The 21,264-nt window shown below is 45.2% G+C and overlaps 1 protein-coding gene across 6 annotated transcripts in view; it reads right to left on the bottom strand.

The window, feature by feature from the left end:
- The window catches only part of CCP110 (centriolar coiled-coil protein 110), a 1,154,773-nt gene that overhangs the window by 355,764 nt on the left and 777,745 nt on the right, over positions 1 to 21,264 (bottom strand). For all 6 annotated transcript variants that reach the window (XM_069647149.1, XM_069647148.1, XM_069647151.1 and 3 more), the window contains one exon: positions 2,307 to 2,423. In XM_069647149.1, the coding sequence (XP_069503250.1) occupies positions 2,307 to 2,423 (117 nt within the window). The remainder of the gene's footprint in view (positions 1 to 2,306; positions 2,424 to 21,264) is intronic.

Genomic DNA, 21,264 nt, shown 5'->3' with positions numbered 1-21,264 from the left:
CACGGTGGACTCCATGATGACTTGCGCCACCATTTTAGCCTCCGCCTTGAAACGTGACTGGCTCTGTACCGGAAGGTGTGGCAGGAAGTCGGCTATTTCCCGCCAAAGCCTCTGGTTAACGGCTTCCAGCACTGCATCCGCATTGGATTGACAAAGATGCAGCGAAGCGTTGGAATAAAGATTCTTTCTATATGCCTCCAAGATCTTCTCCTCCTTGCCTAGCAGCAACCAGGACGAGGTGGCGAGGACGACTGAGGGTTTGAGTAGAGTACGCTGAAGCAATCAGAGTGCAGTTGAGGGTGGGCCGACAGCAAGAGTGGATCCCACTCCATTTGCCTATATTTGGTGTCCAGGAGCCGATGGATAGGTTGGGCCGATTGGGGTTTGAGCCACCCCTTCTTGGCCAAGGCGACAATGTCCTTCTGCACCGGGATTCGCGTTCTAGTCGAGGAGCGTAGCGTGAGGACCTCGGCCAGTACCCCCGCATACGGTTGTTTGACTTCGGGCTTAGGAAGGCCCAAGTACTCTGCCAGACCTGCAAATCGTTTGTGGAAGGCCTTGGCTGACGATGGTGCGTCAGGGTCTTCTTCCTTGTCTGTGTCCACCAGGGGGTCTGGCTGGTCTGGAGCGGGTGGAGCAGTGCTGGGCGCCGAGGGCTGCGGTGTGGAGGCCGGAGCCGGAGGCTGGTACGTAACCGCCTGAACTGTGGGAGGCAGGGGAGCCGGAATCGATGGAGCGGGCATGGGCAGCGGGGGCTGCACCTGGGCCTGCGGCACTGGAGCCATAGGAGGAATGACTATTGGCACAGGCGGAGGGGCCGGAGGACCATGTCCCTGATCACATCTCTAAGAATGGACATCCATCTGAGGTGACCTCATGAGTGTGAGGAATTTTTCAAAGAACCTGTCCTCACAGGCCGGTGGGCTGGCAGGTGATATTGACGGGGTAGCAGGCTGCTGCTGGGGCCGGTGCGTACTCTGTCTAGCTGGTTGTGGGGTGAACCTGCCCTGCGAAGCAGATGGATAAACTGTAGGCCACGTACCTGGTTGACACCAGTCCCACCTTGTAACTCGTTCTCTCACCTGCTCCGTTCCTCGGGGTGGCTTCGGAAAAGCGGCCATCTTGTCAAGCTGCATGCCACGTGTCGAAGTCGTGGTGCTTGGCTCACTGGGCCCAGCCTCCTCCAGGACTCTTGGCAATTGAGCATGAGACCTACCCTGCACCCAGGCCGAGGCCTGGTAGGCGTGTCGCCCTCGGCCGCATCGCAGGTGGTGCTGTGTGCATGCGCCCCTCGGACATGTTACCAGTAAAAGGGCATAGCCCCTCGGGTGTAGACCCGGTAAAAGAACCTTGTGGTCCCTCCGCATGGTTTCCGGAAGTATCTACAGACCCCTTGGCCTGACGGCTGGTAGCTGAGTTAGCCTCAGTACTGCTGCTGGTGTGAGAACCTGAGAGGTTCCTTCCATCAGGGTGTTTCCTTGGAAAGGAGTCGCCTCTGGGGGGGTGCACTGGAAAAGAGCAGCCCTCCCTTGGGCCTTGACTTATGTCTGATGAAATCATTCAAGTCCTCTGGAGGCAACTTCTCGAAGAGCTCCCTCCACCTAGCTAGTCTGTTCTTCAGAGCACGTGAAGAAAGTGCATTGCACGCGGTACAACCCTCCAACCATGGTCGGGGCCAAGGCAGCGGAGGCAAAGAGCGTGGGGATCTGATGTAGGGAAGAGCCCCTCACAGGCTGGACACCTGCTGAAGCCCGCTGAAGTCGACATGCGCCGGGGAGGAGCGTGGCGCCAGAGGACCGAGTACAAAAAAGACAAGTATCCTGCAAAGAAAGCCAAACCCAGGAGTGCTGGTGAAATCGGCCCGTTCCGTCGACGCAGAAAAGATGAGTGGCACCGGTGGGCGGAGTCAGGGGAGCGAATGCTCACAGGGCCACGCCCCGCGCGCCTCTAAATTTAAAGTGGAAGAAGGATTTTTCTGGTGAAAAAGGTTCCGTCTCCCGGCCCTAGCGAGGGACACCCATGCAGTATGAAGGAAAGGGGACGGGATATAAGAGTACAGCTAAATATATGTCCTTTATAACCAGGGCTATCGCAAATGAAAGCTACAATCCCATCACCTAATTGATGTTAGTATTTTATTACATGTGGACCAATAGAGACTAATTAGATAATTAGCATTGCATGAGAGAATCAAATAATGCTAAGTTATGATTCAAGAGGTATGGTAAACAGTCAAAAGTGGACAAACGTGGTTATTCAAAATGGTTGTTTCAAGCCATTGAGATTAAAAGAATAAATCTGCTCACGTTTACAGTCTTCTTCAGTTGCTTCAATTTATCGGTTTGCATAATCCTTCGAGTCAGGAAACCCTTTGCCAAAGCTGTAACTTTGTTCAATTTAGTCTGCATGTCTGGACTAAAAACCTAGAAAGGGAGGAGGGGGAACAAAAGACCAGCATTTCAAAAGATTAGCAGAATTTGAAAAGCAAAGACTTTCCCAAAAAAACAGTAAACTAGCACTTGCAGAGAAAACATGTGGTTCAGTGCATATGCAATACCCATTGGCATAGAGGTCACAAAAATATCACGTACCATTACATAACATATAACACAACCATAAAGTATCATAGCATAAACGCATTGCATGGATACATAGCATCTCTTTCAACAGTAAGGACGTGCAGGGTTCGAAATTGCAGGGAGCTATTTAGCTCCTGGTTATAGCCATTGGGAGCCTGGTTAGTTTGAAACCAATATCAGGAGTTACTTTTGATTCCTGTGGCAAGTGTTGCCATTTAAACCAAGCTATTTGATATTAACTGTGTATGTCTGGGGATGAATATAAAGGATAATAAAGAACACACCTAAGGGACATATAGAGCATATTGGATAATAAAGAATGAACAACATGTTATTTGCATCTTGCGCAAAGTTCGATTTGCTACGCACTATGTACTAGCTCCCAGTTTCCGAGAGGTAGCGCCTGCCTAACTGGTAATGCCCGATAGCCAGGAGCTGATTTTTGCTCCTGGTCAACACATCCCAATTTCGATCCCTGGACATGCACAACAGAGGAGAACAATGTGGTGACAAAGCATGGTTTTATGCTTTGCAGAAGAGTACAGGTGCAGGGTGGTCCATCTAACATGAATGCCACCTCAAAGGTCTGTGCGTGTTATACTTCACTGGGAAATGTGGGTTATACAAGTGGTGCCTGCAAAGGATTGCGTGGTTTATAAGTGAAGGCATACATGGGATTTGTGTATTGGAGAGATACCATATAGCTGTGTCCGCTTACTAAGTTACTGCTTAGTTGTGTGTCCTATGAAAAGGTTACTGAACTGGAAGTGTAAACTATAGGAGTATAAATGCACACTGCTGTGATTTACTAGATAACTTCTGGCACAGGGAAATGTGCACGTTGATTTATTTTAGTGTTTTTGTACAAGTCCTCCATGTCACACCGCAGCTGATTGGCCAGAGTGATGGCCCAATTGCCTATGGGTTATCCCAACTGGAGTTTGAGAGAGGTCTGCATAGTATTTTCTTTTATTGATGGGGCCCTGTACCTTGGCTGAAGACAAGCTTGTGTTATCTGTCCAGCTACAGGGGTATCCTTCAGTTCTACTGCCTTAAAAAACTAGTAGCACTTTAACATAGGACAATTGCCAGTAGAAAGGATATATGTGGGCTTTCGCCTAATCTCACTATGGCTAAGATGCATAGGCTTCTTCATTAAACATACAATGGACACATGGTCAAATGAACAATTCCTACAAAGGATGGCATTCTGTGGAACATTATTTGTGCACTGGATAGGTGGGTATACCATCATCCAAAGATACTCATTTTTGAAAGCATATACTTTTATAACTTGCACTTTTACAGGTGAAGAAATGGGATGCATCACTGGCTACAACTTACGTTAATAACTAGAGTCCTGTGTTGAAAAATTCCACTCTTCAGTCTATACAAATATGCATATGCCGGGCTACAGGCGTGAACACATTTATGGCAGAGCATTTGCATGGTGTATAAAACTGGGGTCAGCGGTTCCCATATTATGAGTAACATAGCAACACTTTAGTTTGAGAGCACATTAAAAGGGGTGCTATTGAGAAAATGTTTTGGATCTTTGCTAAGATGGATTTCAAAAATCAACCCTGGACGGAACATTTTAGGAAGCCACACTAGTTAGGGTAAACAGGGAGTCTGAGAGTTCAACCAAAAAACCCAATCAAGGTACGTGCAAGAGGGTCTCCTGTTTCTATGATAGTAATTACTACAACACAATTCAGGATATCCCCTGCGTTCCCATTCAATTAAAGTGGCTAGTCTGCCTAGGTAGACTCCCAGTTCGATGCCCTCAAGCATAGAATAAGTCAAATGGACTCCCTACCCTGCAACCACAGTTGTGCTGGCTAGTTCCACTTAACCAAAGCCAGCAGACACCAAGGGTCGTAAATAGCCAAAGTCTTCCAGTGAGCATTTTAAATGTGTTGCCTCTAACTTTTCTTCAAATGTCCATTATTTCCTATGAGAGGTTCAAAATATAAAAAAAGTGTCACCTTTCATCTTATTTATAGGGACAGTAACATACTGTAAAACAGTTTGTAAATCTTGATTACTACAAATGGAATGACACATCCCATCGCACTGTGGCTTTACCTCTTGTGCAGTATTTTTCTGGAGAAGCTTTGTTTTAATAAATAATGTATTCCTTCAAATATTTGCCTGGAACTGAATTAAGATGCATTTAATTTTAATTTGCAGGTCACCAAGGTGTTTACAGTTCCCCTAGAGAGTCTGATAAAAGCCTACACTTTGGCATTCTGGTATAAAGAATGCGTTCATTTAGCAGGTAATAAAACAGACAATGTTCATTTATCCGTTCACCTATTCCTTTACAACTTGTTAGGAACCCTATTTTCAGCAATACGTTAACAGACTATACTCTTAAAAGAAACTTTAGTTTTACCATTTGAAAGGCTTTGTCCTTGCAAGTCTTGGATGGCAGCCCCTCCTCCCTTTATATCCTACCTTACCAATGTACAACTGCCAGAATGTTACACCAAGTCACAGACTTTCTTAGCAAACATATGTCGGAGGATTTTACGACAGGTATAAGGAGTAGATTAAGGAATTCCATTGGTGGTAGGGACGGCGTGGTTTGCCAAAAAGAACCTTGCCGACTCAGTAAGTCCAAGGGTGTTTATTTAGAATTACAAAGAGGATTGCCGCATTTCCTGGGCAAATGCATCCGTCTATCGTGTCTGCTCAGGCCTTGTCCCTGCCTCCCTAACCCAGACGTCCCTAGTGGGGAGGTTAGTAGCTCTTAAATCAGTAACCCCCAACTGTCTTTCACTTCCTGGGCTTCACATGATTTCCCTAAGACTCCCTAGGCGTCTTCTAACACTTCCTTTCCTACCCTGCTTATTGTTCTCAGGAGTTAGGGAGTGGTGCCTTCTTCCACCCGTGGTGTCACACACTTCCTTTCACACTCGCTCGTACCTAACACTTCACTATACTGGTCTCTTAAACTGATCTCCTCCCGCCACGTCACTGTCCCTCCAATCTCTCACTCTGCCTTTCCACCTCCACCCTTCGTTCTTTTTCTACTTCTGTTCTTACTATCGGTTATGCCTCCAACTACCCCTCTACCTCCATTACCTCCTTCCTTTTGCTCTACTTCCTTGCATCTCACTATTCTTGTTATAATCTCTGTGCCACTCTATGCTAATAGTTACTCCTATTCTCTCACTCACTATTGCTCTTCCCACTATTATTATTCCTACTTCGTTGCTCACACTATCTCTCTACTACCTTTATTTCCAACTTCTAGGACAGTCAGTTTGGTTATCTTTCTACTCACTAGTGCGCACTATCGCCCTCTACTACCAACTACCACTCTACTGCCCGTTTTCCCACTCGCTACTCCTGCCACCTACTGTTTTCACTCCCAACACACACTACTACCTCCACCACTACTGTCACTACCACTCTGCTACTTCTACTTTACTACCCACACTTCCAAATAGTCTGGCCTTGCTAGGCCACCTAAGGGCCCATGATAACTGCCTTCTAAGAGGCATTTTAATTAATATTCATCATAATGTCTTTATTCGAAAAATAGTAATTTGAAATACGTACAAAATATATAATATTCAAAAATTTCAAAAAACAAAATTACTACAGTAATAAAACAGTGCAAACGTATAATTTATATCAATAATCCTTGGTGGCATAGTGGCCTAAGGCCTTGGCCTTTATTATAACAAATTCCCTTGTGGGCAGGTGGAGGGTCCTTTACTTGCGTACTCCAGACAGTCTGCTGGAGTCCGCCGGTGTTGTGGAATGCACAGCACCCCTTGGTGACACGGTTCCCCTTACCGCGTCTTCCAGCGTCTCTCTGTGTGTAGCGGGACTCTCCCTGGCACCGCTGCTGGCATCCATCGCTTCCTGGGGCGGCTACCCAATACCAACTGCAGCCTGGAGGACGCCATCACTGCAGGTAAGGTGGGGTGCGGGCCTGCCCACTCCACTGCCTTGCCAGGGCCACAACGTTGGTCCCATCACATGGCCCTGTTCTCTATTCTTCCAGGCTCGTTGTGACAGATTGTAAAGATGAACAATGTCAAAGAACCAAGAATTAAACACATGAATGCTGCAAACCTTTTGTATTTGTATTTAATTTACATAGCATTTTTTGCCGAAAGCGCTTGAACATAAAAACTAAAAAAGTGGTACTATCCAAAGTAGAAATACAATACAATTAATTCAAGGCAGAAGAGGGGAGAGAAAAGAGTTTAAATGTTGGAGAGAGGAGATACAAGACAAGTTTTAAGATTGGTCTGGAAGATATGAAGAGAGGTGGACGAACAAATAGATAGAGGGAGCAAGTTTAAATGCTTGGGAGCAAAGGAACAAAAACAAGAAGACGCAGAAGGGGTTTAGGAACAGATAAAAAAAATGTATTCTGGGACCGGTGGGCACGGGGTAGTGAATAAAATGAGTTAAGGGAGGAAAGATAAAAGGAGCAAGTACATGGATACACTTGAAGACAGAGAAAATGATAAAGGCGAGATTCACAGGAAAGAAGAGCTAGAGAGTAGGGAGGGTGTGATAGAAGATCGAGGAGGAAGAGAAAAGAAGAGGCATACAGAGGAGTTAGAGACAGAGGGAAAAGGGAGAAGATGAGAAGCTGGAAGACCAAGAAGATGAGCAGGTCAAAAGTCAATGCAGCAAAAAATGAGACTGGAAAGAAGCAGCTTAGTGGAGAGGAAGAAAAATAAATAAAAATAATAAAACAAAAATGAAACAAAAAAAACAACAACAAAAAAAGTCGGGCACAGCAGATGTTAAAAAGAGCATAGTGACAGGATCAGGCAGTAGAGGAAATATGTAGGGAAAAGGAAAAAGAGGGGTCAAAGATTACAACCAAGTTGCAAGCAGGGGGAGGGAAGGGAAGAGGGGTTAGGAGGGGTGAGAAACCAGAACGTGTCTCCCTTACTAGTCCCTGATGATCTGTCATCCAGGTGGCCAGGACATGGCCAACACTATCGGATCCAGTTCCTGGGGGTGGACCAGTGAGGGAGGATCACCTGGACGGGGGGTCCTCAGGGAGTGGAAGTGGGACACCGACGGGCGAGACGCGGTATCCCCCTTCTTATAACACCTTCTTATAACACCTTTTCCCCATCCTACCCTGTAGGATACTCAGTCTACCGCTTACCCCCCCCCTTTTCAGGCACAAAGACTTTGCACACCACGGAAGACGACGGACAAACACCGTAGCCGTTTACCTGACATGTCCCAACACAAGAGTCAGGCAAACTCAGGCAATTGACCAGAATCACACACACCGGACGGCCCATTACCTTCCCCAGATGGATAAAAAGTGGAGCATGAGAGCACAATACAAGCAGGGCAGATCGCACGACGAGAGAGCTAACTCAGCACGGCAGTTCAAGAGGAGGAGAAAAACGGCACGAATCGAGAGGGTGACAAGGATAGAAGTGACCTTGCCCTTTTCGACCAAGGCCCATGAAACCTCCATGAAAGGAAACGTAAGACTGCAAACAATAGCCGGCATGTGTCAACGGTACACAGGGCCCTCCTATGATGATAACCAAGCCGTGGAGAGATGCTTGCCACAGTGGTGGTACCAGCCTTGACTCCAGAGACAAGTAAAGCCAAGCGGTTCATCACAGCAGGAGAGTCGAGGGGAGAACTGATAAGAAACTGAACTGGTTAAACAAAAGTAGCAGGAGGCTAATTGAAGAAAGTACAAAGAATTGTTAACATGAAAGGGGAAAACCAGCTATAGAGGAGTCAGGCACCACGCGGGGGCTCACTCTGGGGAAACGCTAGGCGATTACCCTATTGTTGAAAGTACTGTTACCAGAAGGCTTTGGCAAAGGCGAGAAGAGGGTCAAAGTGGTCATATGGGAGTCTAGTAAAATCCTCTGTTCATTCTAAAGTCTTTGACCGGCAGATGATTGTGAAGCTAAGGGAAGTGAATCTTGCATCGTGAAGAACTGTTCAAGCAATTGTGTGATTGATAAAGTTGGCAAGAATGAACCCGAAGGAGGGATGACAATAAAGAGGGAACGAAGCCGAAGTCCCGATAAATAGTGGGTTGACAAGAGTGAACCCAGCATAGGGTTGTCCACAAGGAACTGTTTAAAAAGACATTAAGATTTTTGAATGTCACAGAGGAGATAGTGTTGAAAGCCGTAGTGAACCCGACGGAGGGAGTGTAACATTTGAGAAGGGTCTGAGCCTGAAAAGGGGGACCGAGGGGTGAAAAAACATCACCCAATGTGCAAGCAATAAGGCACTTTTGTTTATAGTTTGGAACACATCATGTCCTTGGAGTCAAGAGACTTTTTATAGAAAAGAGACTTAACCACTGAGAGCCCCGATTGCTGAGAGCAGAACTGTAGTCTCGTGCTGGGAAAGCTTGAGCGTGACTGTGCTCTGGAATCCCACCTTGTCCCGTGCTCAAAACGTGGGGAAGGGAGAACCCCAGCTAACACATCCAGACTTGTTATTTGTTAACACTTCTTTATTTCCTGTGAATCCTATCCCACACTCTGTATTTAGCGTAAGGATTGGCAATAGGTTTTTCTTAGTATAGGCCCTTTTATTTGACAAGAATATACTAGGACTGCCTTATTATTAATTGATGGTCGTAGCTTGCTCGCATCTTGGATTTAGATTTGGCATTTTTTCCAACCCGCATATACAGTTTAATAAACACCCTGGAACTGTGATCACTTGTGTCTGTCTTTACTGTTGCCACCGTGAGTTCCTTACAGATGAAACTAGAGGGTGGGTGTGAAATAGTGGGTGGAATCATAGTGGATGGAAAGAGTAGAATAGGGGTCTCCAAGCAAGAGCTACTTGTACTGGATGGCAGATAGCTGGGGATACTGGTGTGAGCTACTGGGGTTCATGTTCATGAGCATGGAAATTGTACTGAGATTATTTTCGGGCTGTTTATTTGCTCTTTATACAGAAAAAGAAGTCAAAAAAGTTTGCATGATTTTTCTGGGGGATTGCCAAGTAAAAACAATCTGAGAAGGACTTAAATCAAGTATTCTTATGGTTTGAAAACATAATCATCCATCATAGACAAAGTTCTGCTTTTCCAAAAAATAAAATCCACTGCCACTTTAGCTCATCCCCAATTTATGCAAAATATAACATTGTGGCATGCTCATTTGCCTTTTCACAGAATTAAGCCAAGGAAATGTAAGCATAACCCTAATTTGTTGGCTACCCTTAAAAAAAGATTTTCTATGCCACAATAATGAGGAAGATTGAAAAAATTGCCATGGTGGAAGTCAATGCATGTGTAAAAAGGTTAAAAAGGTGTAAATCATAGGACTATTATAATGTTTTATAGAGAGGACTTAAAAAGTGCACAAATCATATAAGAACCTGAAAAGACAATATACAAATTGGTATATTAACATGTTATGGACATAGAATATGGTTGTAGCAAGCGGCCTTTGGTTCATAATGGACCGCAACCTGCTGACCTTCTCCCCATTATGAAGTAGTCCTTATCCTAGACAAAAACAGAAAACAGACAGGAGCGCTGCCTCTCCCTGCAGGGGTTCCATGTCTTAGAATCGCAGCAAAAATGGCTGTGTATACAAAATATCGTGGCAAAAATGCTGTGGTTTTGCCACCACAATCATGTAAAGGATGCGGGGCACACCCCCGCAACCCCTGGACCCATTATACCATTTAAGTGGGTCGAGGGACACCCCTGCAACTCCTGCTCCCCTTAAATGGTATAATGGGGTACACCTTTACCGGGTCAAACCACTGCCTTTTTGATGCAATTTCTTTTTACCGCCGACATTTTTGCTGTGATTTTATTACCCGATACCCCTGCAGGAATCATGCCTTCTGGTGCATGCACAATGGGTCATAACTGGCTTTTACTTACTGCTGTCCTAGACATATTGAGGGCGCCAGCATCACAAACATGGCATGAAATTACAATGATAAATTGTGTGCACTGGCATCAGCAACATATGGTGTACAGTGGCACATTTTCTGTGCAAAGGCATCATGAAACCTTGGTGACCAGGCATATATTGGGGTTTTCCATGTTACCTTGCAGAATTCCTTATATATAAACAAATCACTGCCCACTTTTCTCACCTACATACTCAATTGTCCTGTTTCATAAACTATAGTCTGAAACCAAAACTCGCAAATCATCTTCTTTGAGTCAATATTTATCTGTATGAATCAGCAGAAACAGGGAGCCTTGCAACATGTTTTCCCATTCTGAATGAAAGCTTACAATTACTAGCATTAAAGGTAATGCAAACCTAAACACTTCTAAAGAACCGCAGTTAAAGAATAATCACCAGCCACCCGCTTTGTTTAACGTGGCATGCAGATTTATGCATCCCTTCCCTATCAAATCAGTCAACATTTGCCCCTTTCGAGAACAATCAGCAGCACCACCTATTTCCCATTCACTCCTTTTATGGCAGCCATTCTATGTTGATCACCCTGCCCATTAGCCCTCGGCACATGGGCCACCTTGTATAGACACTATCAGTAGCCTTTTAGCCCTTTTGGTGTGCACATGCGCTGCTTTCTAGTGACATGTATGCTCTTCATTGTCTCCATCTTTGCCCATGCACCATCACTACCATTTCTTACTTTTGTTTGTGAATGTTCTCCTTTCTTGTGAAATACAGGCCTTCAGGCTGTTCAGCATGTGCAATGTAGGGGATACATCAGCCCTCATGGATAGTCAGTGTGGCTAGCTTGAAAAACAGTGCAGTATGAGGAGCTTGTTTCATATGGACAGACAGTATGGAGGTACAGGTAGAACAGCAGACAAAGGTCTCATTAAGAGTTAGCTGTAATTCTGTGGTGCATCCACTGAATTACCACCAACCTAGATTATCGCTACGACCACTTGGTCCGGCAAGATTACAAGTGGTGGTAGGGTGGCATTCATCCCCATTTTTAGTGTTCATAGGACTCCATGAGGATTTTGGCAGATTCACTGCTGTAGTAATTCCACTAAAGTTAATTCTGCCGAATTCTGCCCATTTTTGGCAGCAAGGTGGAGGATTTACCAGATTTTTGCTAAATGTAAATCTCCACCTTGCCACCAAAATTGTACTACGGTGGTGCTGCAATATGGCAATAACAGAATTACTGCCACATTAGTGCTGTTTTTACCAACACCGCCACACATGAAATTAGGCCCAATGTGATGAGCATGAGGGCGGATAGTGAGAGTGAGATGGGGCACATACATAGATGTTGTGATGTGCTTTGCATAGTAGCTTATGACAAATAGACTGAAATTGTGAGGAGAATAGGTCACACTATCTGTAAAGAATTGGGATTACCACGGAGGACTCTAGCCTCCAGCACATTTTATCAGCCGCCATTCACAGGTGCTAAAACCCCCTTGTTTGAGTGAGGTAGCTCTCAGTGGGCCAGGTTATATTAACTGTATTGGACAATTTTTCTGCAGTGCAAAGATGTCTTGGAATTACATTCACAGAATCAAACCAGTGCAACCTTTACATTTTCACCCAAAGACCATTGCAATGATGACATTTTGCACAAGTTGGTCAGTGCGTGATAGTGTGTTCTGCCCAGGCAATTTTCTCAATTTATGTTACCATATACCCATGTGAGTTAATGCACAAAAACATCTAAATTCGATTCTCGGGAGAGACAACGGTGATTCAGGACCTTTGTACGCCTGGAGGCATAAGTTGACGTTTTAGGCTATTTCTTCCTTTTTCATTTCCGACCTGCACAACGACTACATTTAGGACTTTCTGAAAGTAGCTGTATTTTGCCACATGCCGGGCCCGACGAATTTTAACCTGGTTGCGGACCACGAAGTTTGATGTTCACCGGCCGTTAATTAAATGTTGTTCTTTGTGACAACGCGCATTACGTGCGTCAACTTAATGCACGCCTGTGAAAGAGAGACAACCTGCACTATACCGCGTTCCCCAACGGCTTAATACATCACCAAGAATCTTACAGAATCCACGCATTTCGCCTAGATGACACGGCGAGCGTAATTATGTGACACGGGTCTGTGAGGCTGTTACACAGCTGCTCTCACTCCAGCCGATGCGAATTTGGATTCTGCTGGTATTGGGACAAGAAACGTCTGCCCTATTCAAGTTTAGCAATCTATATGCTAAGAACATTTGAAGATCAGATCTGGATCAATAATAGGTCCTCATCGCCTCTTCAGGTTTTACAATTGGAGATTCGCAATTGAGATGTTATTGATTGTGTTCATTGACAGACAGGGCTTTCCCTGATGAATTTCCCTGATTTTACTGTTTAAAGTGTTTGTGAGGAAAGAAACATGTTGGATGGATTGAATGAGTTTGAATCGGTTTGATAGAGAGTATGACAAACTGGTGTTTTGATTGAGATGTTTTGAAATTTTTTTTGTTCTTTTTCCAATTACCAGTACTAGGTTATCTCTACTTTTGTCTTTTTTAATCAGCACAGTCTGTTTTTGTATACATTTTTCTGTCGATTTTAAGATTAGTAATTATGTTGTATGATTTATGTTGAAATCGTTTTTTCTTGTATTATCATTTTATGACCATGTTCACACTGGTGGCTAGTTTAATTTCAAGAAGCTCACCAACCATGCTCACTCTAAGAGCCTGCTATCTTGCCTATGAGGGTAGAGTGTTCGATCCCAAACAGAACGCTGCATACAAGCTCTTTTGTTGAAAGTTAAAGGTTTTGAACCTTATTTTGAGGGTGTGTGTGCTTGCACTGCAGGATAATTTTCCCTCACACCTCCTTGTGTATAGTCAATGCTGGTGTTCTGCCCATGCCATTTTCTCAACTTATTTTAGCATATTCCTATGTAAGCTTACGCTCAACAAAATCTAAATTAATAAATTAATGTTTACAAGCTGCTGATGCGCTGCAGCCCCTTCTATCGCTTGTATCTTCTGCTTTGCAGAGAGGGGCAGACAGAGGGGCAGGGGAAGAGGCTCAAGGACCTCAGATACCAGAATAAACAAGGTGTGTTCATTTTGGTGTCTGATGTGAGTGAGCCACTGGTAAGCTTTAGGCAAACTACTAGGTACCCCTGATCGACGGGTTGGAGACCCTGGGAATAGAACCTTTCCTTTAGAAGGATTGAGGTGAAGAAAGTGTGAAGACATCCGATTTTGGACTGCAGAGAGGCAGTTGGAAACAGTACAACATAAGGTGTCAGTAAATGAGGGGAAAAAAAGAAAAAGTGGTTGTCATCATAGTACAGGTGGAAAGAATGATTAAAGGAAGAAATAAGAGCAGAGAGTGGGGCTGTGTAGACTGAAAAGAGTAAAGGGGCAAGGGCAGACCCTTGACGGACACCATAAAGAAGAAGATAGGCAGGAAATGTTTGGCCAGCCCAGGTTACAGAGTAAGAATGGTGAGAGATAAGAGTAGAACCATTTAAGAACTGAACCAGATAGACCAAGAGTAGAAAGGGAAGAAATAAGAATAGAGAGTGATCAACAGTGTCAAATGCTGCAGAAAGGTCGAGAAGGATAAGGACAGAAGAGCATTTAGAGTGACTGGGTGTGAGGAGAGCACTGGAGATATGCAAGAGGGCAGTCTCTGTCGAATAAGAGGGTCGGAATCTTGACTGAAGAGGGGGCAGAAGAGAGTGAAGATTAAGACAAGCAGAAACCTGGGAATAAACTGCATGCTCAAAAACTTTAGATAGAAAAGGAAGAAGGGAAATTGGATGGAAGATGGCAGGGACTGAGGGATCCCGATGTAGCTTCTTCAGAATAGGTAGAATGAGCGTCTGTTTGAAGAGAGATGGAAAGCAAGCATTATTGAGAGAAGTAAGGTATGGAAGAAGGTGGGATAGATCTGGGAAATAAGGGTAGAAGGAAGAGGGTCAGAAGGTGAAGCAGTAGGATGGGCACAAGTGAGATGGGCAGAAGTATCAAGATCGGAAAGAGGAGAGAAGGAAGACAGTGAGCAAGAAGGTGGGCGTAGGGGTAGATAAGAAGGAACGAAGAGTAGCAACTTTAGATGTAAAGTTGTTTGCAAAGTCAGGGTGAGAGGGATTAAAAAAGGGAAGGATCAGACAGTTTAGTGTAAAGAATAGTACGAAGAAACTGGAAAAAGACGAGGATATGAGAGAGAGAGACAGTTCAGAAAAGTAGGATTTCTTTTGCATTGAGTAAAGCAAGATCGTAGGAAGTATTTTGGCCAAATGACGTGTTACTGTAGGTGTGGTACTAAGAAGAAGAACAAGGAGTGGGGGCACTCAGTTGCCCTACACATTTCTGAAAGACATACGCCTATGGTAAGCATCAGATCACATGGAAGTATAAAGTCTGTTTGAAACTAAGATTTCAGCAATCTGGTATGAACAAGATATCCAAGTAACAATCAATCTGATAATGACATTAGAAGAATTTATCTGGAATGACCCAATCATATGTAACATACACTTGACAACCACTTAAAATTACCTATTTGTCTGAATTAACTTCCCAACCACCCATCATCTAATGTCTGGAAAACATGCCTATAACAGCAACATTAAACAGTGACAGGTTGTCTCTACCCCATGGTTACTCATTATGTGGACCTTCAGATGTTTGGGACTTCAACTCCAATCAGAGAGCCCTCGCCAGAAGAGTCATTAATGAAGGATCACAGCTGTTGAAGAGCATAACATCTGGAGGCCATAATGAGTTGCCATGCCTGCCCTCTGACTTATGGCCACAAGATCTCGGTTGTGAACGCTGGGCTTCACAAATGCTGCTAATCAAAGAGATGGACCCCTACGAGCTGTTATTCTTTCTAAATTTAACTTAACAGCTCACAACAGGCAGATTGTACAAAACCTCTGTTGGGGCTTAATTCCATTTTCGTCTGCAGTCTTGTATGGACACCTACATTTGTATTGCTTTGTTCCCCAACACTATAGCTCTTTGGTCTATGATCCTTGGTAGACCATGATGCTCCTATGAATGGATGCTTTTAATCACACTGCACTTATTTTGGGGAGTAGGCCAGTGGCAGTCGTAATGTAGTTTTGGCTTCACCAGGGGTGAACGTAGATTTACCTCAGTAATAGCTTAATGTTCCATTTTGGTAGCCATTGGGATGACATGCATTATTTACCGTAAAAGCATTTCTGATGCTTGTATCTGCTTAGATTCACATGCTGTGCATATAGTCCGACATCCAGTGGTAACCGCAGAGTATTGCATCTTGTCTTTCAAGAATCGAAAAGGGGACGTCGACATGGGAGTGCCTGTACCACTATCCCTAACGTGACGTGTAGTGTACTCAAAATCCCTCACGCGTCGAGGTCCCTCGGACTGTATTTTTTCTGCCGCGAGGGAGCCTTATAACCATCGTGACCGAGTACAGATAAGAGAAAAAAGCAGTAGACTTCTATGTTCCTTCCATCCAAGCAGGGAGGAAGGGTGGGCGCATGTGAATCTAAGCAGATATAATCATCAGAAATGCTTTTACGCTAAGTAATGCATGTCTTGTTAGTTAATATGCTTAGAATCAAATGCTGTGCATAGACTAGCGAGCAGTACCCGGAGTTGGAGGTGGGTTGTGAGAAGGAACAGTAGTGAAAAGATGTCTTAGTACTGCTTGTCCCACCTGAGAATCAGACCTAGAGTGAGTGTCTGGGCAATAGTGTTTTGTAAAGGTGTGTACAGAACTCCAGGTTGCCGCTTTACAAATTGACTCTAGGGGAACATTTACAATAATGCTATGGAAGCCCCTGTGCCTCGAGTAGAGCGTGCTCTAGGCTTGAAGGGCAGTTCTCTCTAAGCAAGAGTGTAGCAGAGTGTGATGCATTTGACAATCCACCTTGAGATGAACAAGTTACTTACCAACTGTAACGTTCTTTCGACTGGATGTTCCTCCCAGGTATTCCTCATCTTGTGATAATTCGTTATCGCCAGCTTCGCTGCTTCAGAATTCTTTTTTCGGCAGAGGGTGCTGTGCTTGAGGTCGTGGCATCGATTGTCCTTCGACGGGCTCCGTTCTGACGTCACTGCTGGTATAAATAGCTCGAGCCGAGCCCTTCTATTTTTTCGAGGAAATCCTTGTGGAACACCAAGGCGTGTCCTGTGACCGATAGGCCCATCGTGAGAGGAAAGTGTAAGAAAACGTAAATTGTACTGCGGGGTAGGGTCGATGAGGAATACGTGGGAGGAACATCCAGTCGAAAGAACGTTAGAGTTGGTAAGTAACTTGTTCTTCGAATGGATTGTGTCCTCCCACGTATTCCTCATCTTGTGATAGACTCCCATAGTAGTGATCAATTTGGAGGTGGGAGAACTATTTATTATTTTCATGGACGGAGTGAAGTACTAAGCGGTAATGCTTGATGAAGGTATGTATTGATGCCCATGTTGCAGCCGAGCAAATGTCTTTTGCAGGGACTCCCCACTTCAAAGCCGCAGAAGTAGCTATTCCCCTAGTGGAATGAGCCCGTAGTCCATCCTGTGGGTCTTTTCCTGCTAATCTGTAGCATTCCAATATAGCCAGAATGATCCAGCGGGGTATAGTTTGTTTTGTCACTGCTAACCCCAATTTACGACCTGTATAACCCACAAAGAGTTGGTCATCTTGACGTAATTTTGACATTCTTGAAATGTAAAAACTGAGAGCCCTTTTGAGGTCCAGTCTATGCAATCTCTCCTCTTCTTTACCCAAATGAGGAGGAGGATAGAATTTGGTAAAATAATCTTTTGTGACAAATGGAAGTCAGAAACTACTTTCGGTAAGAAAGATGGTTTAACCTTAAGAACTACTTTGTCCTTGTAAAAGATGGTATATGGAGGTTTACATGAGAGAGCCTGTAGTTCACTAACCCTGCGGGCTGATGTTTATGCCACAAGAAGGAAGGACAGTTTTTAGTGTAAGAAGCCTCAATGGACAGGAATGCAGAGGCTCAAATGGTATACAAGTTAGAAATTTAAGAACCAAGTTTAAATCCCAAGTTGGGAGATGAAACGGTACTGGTGGATATACATTGATAAGTCCTTTCAGGAATTGAATGATTGATGGAATTTTGAAGTAAGAAACCTCTTCCGAGGAGCGCTTGAAAATGGACAGCGCAGCAAGATGACCTTTAAATGTTCCTATCTGGAGCCCCAGATTGGCTAGATGTAATAGGAAAGAAAGCACCATTGGGGTGCCACATTAAAAAGGGTCCACATCCTAATCTTTGCACCAGTTACTGAACTTGTTCCAACGACATTGGTACAAAAATTTAGTTGCTGGCCTTCTGGCCGAAAGCAAAATCTCCATAACGTCATCCGGAAGATGCCAATCCTTGTATCTCAACCTCTCAGAAACCATGTGTGAAGGTCGAGTGTCTTGACCGCTGGATGGAGAACCCGACCTTCCTCTTGTGAAAGAAGATCCTCTCTTTGCGGAAGACGTATTGGAGGGCAGATGGACATGCCCAGAAGGTCTTGCTACCACATCCTCCTGGCCCAATCCGGGGCCATTAGGATCATGGTTTCCCTGAACTTTCTCAACCTCCTGAATACTTGAGGAATCATGGGGACTGGAGGAAACGTGTACAGTTGGGGGAAATGTCAGTCCACCACAAACGCGTCTCCTAGAGCTCCTCTCGGGGGAAATTCCCTTGAGCAATACTGTTCGCACTTCCGGTTTACCTCGGTTGCGAACAGATCCACTTTAGGGGTTCTCCAAAGGGTGAAGATCTCCAGAAGGACTTCCCGAGCTAGCTCCCACTCGTGGGAGACTGTGCTCTGCCTGCTCAGAGCATCTGCCGCCATGTTCTGCTCTCCGGCTAGGTGAACTGCCGATAGAGAGATTCCTTCCCCTATTGCCCAGAACCAGAGCTCCATTGCTTCTCTGCACAGTGGTAGTGATCCTACGCCTCCTCTTTTGTTGAGGTAGTACACGGCCAATGTGTTGTCCGTCATTATCAGGTCATTCTTTCCTTGTACAGAGGGCAGGAAGGCTTTCAGCACTAGTCTGATTGCCCTCAGCTCCAACAGGTTGATGTGTAGTTTGGTCTCCGATGGAGACTAATGACCGCTGATTGTCAGATCGTTGGTATGAGCTCCCCACCCCGTGAGTGAAGCGTCCGTTACTACTGTTATCTCCGGCCATGGTTGCCAAAAAGATTGCCCTTTGAGGATGTTGTCGTTGCAAGCCCACCATAGTAGGACCTGAGCAACTGCGCTCGGGACTTGCAGAAGATCCGACATACTCCCAGAGTACTGGGACCACTGAGTCCTGAGGGCCCATTGAAGGGATCTCATTCTCAATCTGGCCTCTGGCACCAGAAAAATGCAGGATGCCATGAGGTCGAGCAACCTCAAAATCGAAGGCCGGCAGATGCTGGGCTTTCTGGAATTTTGTTACCATCTGCAGAATGTGGAGAGCTCTTATCTCGGGAGGCGAGGCTTTGGCCGAGGAAGTGTCCAAGACTGCTCCGATAAACTGGAGTTTTTGGGATGGTATCATGTGGGACTTCTTGAAATTTAGGAAGAAGCCCATATTGTGAAGGAAGTGACAGGTGATCGACAGATGTTCTTGAGCTTGTTCGGCAGAACGTGCTCTGATCAACCAGTCGTCCAGGTAGGGGTAGACGTGAATCCCCCCTCTACTGAGACTCGCTGCCACTACCGCCATCAGCTTGGTGAAAACCCTCGGGGCGGAGGTCAGCCCGAATGGCAGAGCTCGAAACTGATAGTGAGAACCGCTCAACTGTGAACCTCAGGTATTTTCTGTGCTTGTGATGGATTGGCACATGAAAATAAGCATCCTGAAGGTCCAATGATACCAACCAGTCTTGGAGTTGGAGAGCCTGAAGAATCTGAGAAAGGGTTACCATCTTGAACTTGTCCTTCCTGAGGAACTTGTTCAAGTTTCGTAAGTCCAAGATGGGTCTCAATCCTCCATCCTTCTTTGGGATGAGAAAATAAGGGGAGTACCAACCCTTGTTCCTCTCCGCCACAGGGACATGTTCTATTGCACCTTTCTCTAGCATGGTTAAAATTTCCTGCAAAAGGAGCAGGTCTGGAATTTTGGTCAGGATGGCTCCTGGTGGATGATCGTGAGGCCTTTTTAGGAAGGGAAGGCAGTAACCTTGACCTACTGTTTTTAGTGCCCAAGCATCTGAAGTAATGCCCCGCAATTCTTTCAGATGCTGAGAGATTCTGCCTCCCACTGGTGTTTTGTAAGATAAGGCCTCAGAGTGATTTGGGGGCGGCTGCAGGAGTGGCTGAGGGTAAAGATGCCATTCCTGAAGATGGCTTTGTAGTCTTTCCTCGTCCACCATGAGTGACGTTTCTTTTGCCCCTTTGAAAAGCCTGTCTCTTCCTCTACCAAAAGAAGAGTAGTATCAAAAAGGACGACCCCCCTCCAGGAAGATGAGCCCGAATAGGGTTTCTGAGGCTGTCGCATGGAGGCACTAAGGGATTTAGCTGCCGCTTTCGAGGTCTGTAGTTTTTCTAGGCTCTCATCAGCCTTACTACCAAACAGCCTCGAGCCATCAAAAAGCATGTTGAGAAGCCTGGCCTGTACATCTGGTACAAAGCCTGACTTTCTCAACCAAGCAAATCTGCGTAGCACTATGCTTGATGCCATGGATCTGCTAATTCTCTCAGCAGTATCCAGTCCAGACTGGAGACATTCCCCCATTGCCATGACAATATTCAGGAAGCCTTCCCTTTCCTCGCCTTCCGGAATATGATCAGCCGTCGCCGAAATGTAGTCCCGCTGGGTATGTGTGAACCTGGCCAGGGTGCAGGTGACATTTGTTGACTTTAAGGTTATACTACCCGAAGTAAAAACCTTACGGGCCCAAGCGTCAACCTTCTTATCCTCCCTATCCGGAGGTATGGTTGGATATGCAGTTTGTTTCGAAGTAGTTGCAGCCTGAATAACCAGACTTTCTAGAGTGGGATGTCTATTCAGATACTCGGGATCAGAAGTAGAAGTTCTATATTTCTTTGGAAAATTGCTGTTTAACGCAATAATGCTGTCAGGGGTTTCCCAGTTCTTTTCCACTGTTCTCTGAAGCGCCCTATGGAAGGGGAGAACTGGATCTTTCTGGGGGCCCCGAACTATTATGTCCGTCATATCGTCCTGTTCAAAAGTGGGTGAGGCTCTACCCCAACCCATATATTCTACCACTCTATTAATCAAACTCCTGTACCCTGAATCTGCATGTTCTGCAGGGTCACGTCCACCAAACTCCAATTCAGGTGACGTGTCAATGCCACTAGCAGAATGCAGAGTCTCGCACAAGTCTCTCATCTTAGATTCAGGGTCTATAAGTTCCTCTGGAACCTGTCTAACCATATTGCACTCCAAAAGGAGAGATTGCCTCATCCTCTGAACCAGTTTCTTTAAACATTTAAGACATAGACTTAAAAAAATCTGATTTTGATAAGGGTGTAAATCTCCTCTCTTCCTCCTGATTTTTCGTCGACGGAATGGGGGGTTTCTTCGAAGCTGTCGAAGCAATCTTCGACGAACCCGATGAAGCATTCGACAAAGGCGTTTTCTGACATTTTAGGCTTCGATGTCGAAGCTGTCGGCGCCGATGGCATTGAGGAAGTTGTGGATGTTTTCAACAACTTCTGCTTTTTATGAGGTGTCAGTGAAACACTTGACTCTCGAGGTTTCACCCATACTACTGGGTTTTACCGCAGTAGTTCCCGACTTCCCTGTGTCGTCCAATGGAGCGACCGGG

The sequence above is a fragment of the Ambystoma mexicanum genome, chromosome 2q (genome assembly GCF_040938575.1).
Source record: "Ambystoma mexicanum isolate Mex_15411 chromosome 2q, UKY_AmexF1_1, whole genome shotgun sequence".
Classification (NCBI taxonomy): domain Eukaryota; kingdom Metazoa; phylum Chordata; class Amphibia; order Caudata; family Ambystomatidae; genus Ambystoma; species Ambystoma mexicanum.
Note: the sequence above shows the minus strand (reverse complement) of the source record. Positions and strands in the feature narration are given on the sequence as shown.